This window comes from Rana temporaria, chromosome 4 (assembly GCF_905171775.1).
Source record: "Rana temporaria chromosome 4, aRanTem1.1, whole genome shotgun sequence".
Taxonomy (NCBI): domain Eukaryota; kingdom Metazoa; phylum Chordata; class Amphibia; order Anura; family Ranidae; genus Rana; species Rana temporaria.
This window is the reverse complement of record NC_053492.1, coordinates 292,474,046-292,480,609: the sequence shown is the minus strand read 5'-3', so window position 1 is coordinate 292,480,609 and position 6,564 is coordinate 292,474,046. Positions and strand designations below refer to the sequence as shown.

Sequence of the window (6,564 nt, the reverse complement as noted above, 5' to 3'; positions counted from 1 at the left end):
TCTGACATCTTATCTTCAGTCAATACAACACACACATTATACTTGTATACCATCCCTGGTATGGTCTTTTTTTTTTTTTTATAATGACTGATAAATCATCAATATTGCTTCTGTGAATGAAAAACGATCGATGAATGGTGGACGGACAGATAAATGAAAGTTTATCCTCCTTCATTCATAGATAGCTTTTTATTCTATAGTACAGCTTCTATGAATGGGGGAGCAGGTGGCAAGTACAGTATATTCGGCACTCTTGGTCTTTTAGACCCTGCAGCACTGAAAAAAATGACATAAGGAGGGTGGATAGGAGATTTACAATGACACAGGAGCCAGCAGCACAGGGGATACTTTGGATTGCTTGATCAAAGTAATATCCCTTGTGCTGATTTTTCTTTAACTGGACGTAGACTTTAAGGGGCATTAAAAGTAAACAGTAAAATAATAGTGAACAGCTCATGTGAAAAACAGGCACATGAATGGAGCTCTCACTTCACATTGCAGTGGGATCTGTTTTGTGTAAACAGTAGAATAACCATGTCTGACTCCCTGGCTATTCATTCCATTGCTGAGCCACCTGATGATTTTTCATTGACATCAACATATTCCACAATTTGAACAGCAATCTAATTGAGGCAGTTCATTTTTCATTTCTGGATAAGAGGGTCAAGAAATGGGCATTGCATGAAGGTGATCTGATCAAGTTTCAACCTAGCCTGAGATTATAAATATACATTATTTAAAGGCCTAGTATTGCAAAAATATAAATTTTCCCCCCAAAGGTAAAGTGAAGGCCCATTGATTGATTTTAATATTTCTTTACAGCGCCACATACACCCTGAAGGGTGTGTCTAAGCGCTGGAAGGAGGTCCGCTGGTCTATTCTGGACCAAAAAGCAATCCAAGAGAAGAAAGAAAAAAGACTTCGTAGACGAACTGATGGCTCGTGTACAAATAAAAAGAGAAACCATATAAAATATCAACAATAAAAACAAACGGTAGCAAGGGGGTTTGGAGTGAGGGGGACATAGGGTGAGGGAAGGAGGGGCCAGGTCAGTTTAATTAGGCGTGGTCATAATCAACTTGCCCCAAAGAGGAAGGTTTTTAGAGCCTTTCTGAAGGTAATAAGAACAGTGTACTTCCTCAAAGACAACGGGAGAAGGTTCCAAAGCGAGGCGGCTCTGGCTCTGAAAGATCGGCCACCGAACGAAATCAACCTTACTAGAGGGATGACAGCAAAGTCCTGATCGGCCGATCTCAGTGCCCTGGGGGGGTGGTAATGTATGGCCATGTTATTAATGAACAGTGGGCCATGTTGTTTGAAGGCCCTGAACATAACACACAAAGCCTTGAATTCAATCCTCCTTGCGCATGGGAGCCAATGAAGTAGTCTGAGAACGGGTGATATATGGTCCCATCTTGAGGTCCCCGTAATCAACCTAGCTGCCTGGTTCTGCACCAGCTGCAGCTTGGAGAGCCATTTAGTATGGAGTCCAAGGTATACCACATTGCAAAAGTCAAGACGTGAGATGACTAAGGCCTGTACTAGTGTATTTCTGTGTGTTTGGGAGAGCAGATGTTTTACCCGTCGCATCATCCGAAGATAGTAAAGGGCATTCTTGGTACAATTCCTCACCTGTGGAATCCATGAAAGTTTATTGTCAAATATGACGCCCAGGTTTCTTACTTGGCTGGATGGAGTGGGGCACGGGCCCATTGATACGGGCCACTCTGCAAGCAGGTTTAAACTTTGTGTTGGACCTGTAAGAAGTACCTCAGTTTTAGATACGTTCAGGGCCAAACGATTGTCCTTCATCCATGTCTGGATAGATGAGAGGCAGCAGGAAAGAAGGTGGGCTGCCGTGGGGTTGAGAGCATCACTGGCCACAATTTGTATGTCGTCAGCGTATACCTGAGTGGCCAATCCCCATGAAGAGATGATATCTACCACGGGCCTCACATAGCAATTAAACAGCCACGGTGAAATTGCCGAGCCCTGAGGGACCCCGCAGAGAAGGGGCACCCTCGCTGACCTAAATGAGCCCAATATTACTTGGAATGTTCTGCCTGTCAGGAAATTGCGTATCCAAGTAAGGGGTACGCCTGTAATATAGAACTCGTCCTGCAGCCGAGCCAGGAGGATCTTGTGGCTGACAGTATCGAAAGCCGTGGAGAGGTCAAGCAGTACCAAGGCCGCCGACCCCCCCGCGTCTCTCGACTCCAGCAGCCTTTCTCTAGTGGCCAGGATGGATAGCTCGATCCCTCTTTTGGGCCTAAACCCCGATTGAGCATCGTGAAAGAGATTTTGTAATTCACAATGTGCTTGAAGTTGCATAAGAGCCTCATGTTCCACCAGCTTAGCCAGAAAGCATAGTCCTGAAATGGGGCGGTAGTTGGACATAACTTTGGCATCCAGCGTGCTTTTTTTCAAGATTGGTGTGACCAGGGCATGTTTCCAGTTATCTGGAAACTCTCCAGTTGTCAAAGAGAGGTTAACCATGATCAGAATCTCATCGATGACTGTGTTGATGTTATCCTTAAGCAACCATGCTGGGCAGGTGTCATCGGCATAATAAGAGGGTTTTAGATGTTTAATGGAGCTGAAGAGCTGAGTTTTCGTTACTGGCTGAAAGGAGCAAAAGGGAATGATGTGATTGGGCCGGTTGATCTTAATAGTGAGGTTTGCTGAGGGGACAAGGACTGGGGGACCTAGGCCAGCTTGGATGTCACAAACTTTGTTGACAAAGGCCTCAAGTAGATTGTCACATAGAGCTTGAGAATGGACAATTTGTTGGGAGGCCAGTGGTGGATTAAACAGCTCCTTACTGATTTTAAATAGTTCCGCTTGGCTATTGGCCGCTAATTCGATGCGGGATGCTAGGGCTATTCTCTTATGCTTCCTTACTAACTGGAAGTAAGCACGGGCCTGTATTCTATAGAGGATTTTATTAGCCTTAGTTTTATTTTTTTGCCATTTCCTTTCTAGCTTCCGGCAGTTATTTTTGAAGGTGGCTAATTTGGGGGTGTACCAACGATTGGATTTGTACATTTTTGGCCTGAAGTTCGATTGGGTGAAGGGTGCCACTATGTCCAAAGTGGCCTTAAGTTTACCATCAAAAGCATTGAGTTTCTCATCTAACTGCTTGATGCTTTCCTCGAAGTCGTCAGGTAAAGCCTCATAGCTATCTTTCTCAAGAGGGTTTGTGTAGGATTCGAGGTTCGAATAAGTATTGTGGAATAAATCAGGTGTGATTTTTTTCAAATTTCTGTACGGGAGGGAGGGTTGCATAAGGGCTCCTTTTGGTTTATCCGTGGTGTTTAGGGTAAGAATTTGAAATTGCACTAGGTAATGATCAGACCAGACCACTTGCTTGATTGTGGGAATGGTGGATTCTCCCACTGCCGAGAATACTGCATCAAGCAGATGCCCCTTTTCATGTGTATGTTCCCTTACTATCTGTTTGAGGCCTAAGCTGTCCATGTCTGCTAAAATCTCTTGAGCTGATAGATCGAGAGGGTCCTCAAACCAAAGGTTGAGGTCACCCATGACAATTAATGAAGGGTATTTAGTAGCACAGTCGGTAATAAGGGTCATGAACTCGCTAATAAAGCGGGAATCATAGCCTGGTGGACGGTATATGATAATTACCAACATGGAGTTTGTAACCTTTGTACTGCATTTAATTGTCAGATGTTCAAAAGATGGTATAGTATGTGAGGGGATCACAGTACAGGTAAGCTCCTCCCGATGGACCAATGCCACCCCCCACCTTTTTTAGTGGGTCTGCTGTTAGATGTGATATTATATCCCTCGGGAAGGAGTTCGTCAATTATGTCTAGACAGCCTGGTACAAACCAAGTTTCCGTAATGGCTAGAAGGTCCAGCCCTGTTTCCAAGATAACATCGTAAATTTCCGTTGCATGCTTGTTAGCGGACCTGGCGTTGATCAAGCCAGTGCAGAGACCCTGCTTCGACCCAGTGGGCCTACCGAGAGACATCCTTGATTTTTTAACAATATGTAACACTTGACATATGTCAATGATGTCAGGGTGTAGGGTAGTTATCGGATTAATTAATTCAAGTAGGCGATCTTTAGTGTAGAATAAGTGTTGAGACTTGATGGCCCCCCTACCTGTAGGACTGATACACAGCCTGGGCGGAGATGTTATCGTGAGTGGAGCAAGCTTCCTGGCCCTGGCCCTGGTCCGAGCCGACGGGCACAGACGCGGGGCGTCCATGTCTGAAGAGCAACCCATGGGTGGGCGGGGCCTAGCCAGCCGGTCAATCAGCACACTGGAGGAGGGGTTGCCGGGTGTTGCCGTAGCAAGTGCAGGGTCACAGAAAGTCACAGAGAGCAAAAACGCACAGCTGTGCAAAACAATCCAGCAGGCTATTTAGGAACAGCAGATCGGAGCAGCAGATCAGCAGCACAGTCCTTCACTTCCTGGGTAGGGGGCGCGGGGCGTCCATGTCTGAAGAGCAACCCATGGGTGGGCGGGGCCTAGCCAGCCGGTCAATCAGCACACTGGAGGAGGGGTTGCCGGGTGTTGCCGTAGCAAGTGCAGGGTCACAGAAAGTCACAGAGAGCAAAAACGCACAGCTGTGCAAAACAATCCAGCAGGCTATTTAGGAACAGCAGATCGGAGCAGCAGATCAGCAGCACAGTCCTTCACTTCCTGGGTAGGGGGCGCGGGGCGTCCATGTCTGAAGAGCAACCCATGGGTGGGCGGGGCCTAGCCAGCCGGTCAATCAGCACACTGGAGGAGGGGTTGCCGGGTGTTGCCGTAGCAAGTGCAGGGTCACAGAAAGTCACAGAGAGCAAAAACGCACAGCTGTGCAAAACAATCCAGCAGGCTATTTAGGAACAGCAGATCGGAGCAGCAGATCAGCAGCACAGTCCTTCACTTCCTGGGTAGGGGGCGCGGGGCGTCCATGTCTGAAGAGCAACCCATGGGTGGGCGGGGCCTAGCCAGCCGGTCAATCAGCACACTGGAGGAGGGGTTGCCGGGTGTTGCCGTAGCAAGTGCAGGGTCACAGAAAGTCACAGAGAGCAAAAACGCACAGCTGTGCAAAACAATACAGCAGGCTATTTAGGAACAGCAGATCGGAGCAGCAGATCAGCAGCACAGTCCTTCACTTCCTGCCCATACACAAATTCGGAAGTAAAATTTCGTCCGACGAACGATCTGACGGTTTTCGGATCGTTAGTATGGTGCTTTCGACAGCCGATATTGGTTATTCGTCCCATATAACCTGGATGTAAAGACTATAAAACTCTAGTTGGACATGAACTTAACGTCTGATTTTCATATAATTAGTACGGTTTTCGTATGAAAAAAAATCGTAAGAGCAAGACTGCGCATGCTCCGAAATGAAAGAACACATACAAAACTATTCATCACATGATGTCACATCTGAAGTTGTATTCTGTCGTACGAGAATTTTTGTATTGTGAGTAACCTCTTCACCCTCGACATGAGACTAGCGTGTAGCAAAAAACAGACAAACGTTCGTCCAAAAATCTGATCGTGTGTACAAGGCTTTACACTTTAAAGGCACAAAACCTTTATTCTTTAGCAAAGTGTACTTTTAATACATCTGAGGCCCCGTACACACGACCGAGTTTCTCGGCAGAATTCAGCCAGAAACTCGATCGGAGCTGGATTCTGCCGAGAAACTCGGTCGTGTGTACACTTTTCACCGAGGAAGCCGACGAGGAACTCGTCGGGCCAAATAGAGAACATGTTCTCTATTTCCTCGTTGTTCAATGAGGAAAGTTGGCTCGCCGAGATTCTCGGCGGCTTCAACACAGAACTCGACGAGGAACTTGATGTGTTTGGCACGTCGAGTTCCTCGGACGTGTGTACGGGGCCTGACACAGATTCCTGTCATCTGTTGTGTAACCAGTTTACAGAGCTTGCTTGGCATGCTGATTCGACATGTTTGCAATTGCACAATTGGCAACAGTATCTTGTATTTACGTTTACAAGGTGTTTTTCCACACTGGATCAAGCACTCATTTCTGGATACAACTTCCTGAAAGTTTAATTTATAGACTAGCTTTCTGCCCGACTTCCATAATGACTTTCCCTATTTTTTTATTTTATATTGTATCCTGTGTATACTTTAGTTATGCTGAAGAGAAATTCATTGCAGCAGTCTACGAGCATGTGCCCTTCTTTCCAAATTCCATACAGGCTCCTGTATCGCAAGAGGAGGCTTTGTCTCTTATGAACAAAAATCTTGATGTTTTGGAGACTGCAGTTATAAGTGCAGCACAAAAGGTAATGATTGATTTGAATCAGTATTAGTAGTAATACACGCATTTAAGAAATCTGTTACTTAGTTACTTCTAAAATGAAATTCTCTTAGTTGTTCCCTTTTTTGTTTCAATCCTTTTTATTACGTTTTGTTTGAATATAAAGAATTCTATATATCAATATCTCTCTTCTCTTTCTCTTCTTTCTCTCATTATCCTTTTTCTCTTGGTCTTCTCTTTCTCGCTCTCCTCTCCCTACCTCTTTTCTCCCTTCTCTCTCTAAAAATGTATTCAAATAGGCTTTAAAG

At 45.6% G+C, this 6,564-nt stretch overlaps 1 protein-coding gene across 1 annotated transcript in view; it reads left to right on the top strand.

Annotated features, from left to right (window-relative positions):
* Positions 1 to 5,970: 5,970 nt before the first annotated feature.
* LOC120937326 (pantetheinase-like) overlaps positions 5,971 to 6,564 on the top strand; it is a 58,779-nt gene continuing 58,185 nt past the window's right edge. Inside the window, exon 1 of the mRNA XM_040350447.1 lies at positions 5,971 to 6,281. Within this exon, the coding sequence (XP_040206381.1) occupies positions 6,078 to 6,281 (204 nt within the window). The 5' untranslated portion in view covers positions 5,971 to 6,077. The remainder of the gene's footprint in view (positions 6,282 to 6,564) is intronic.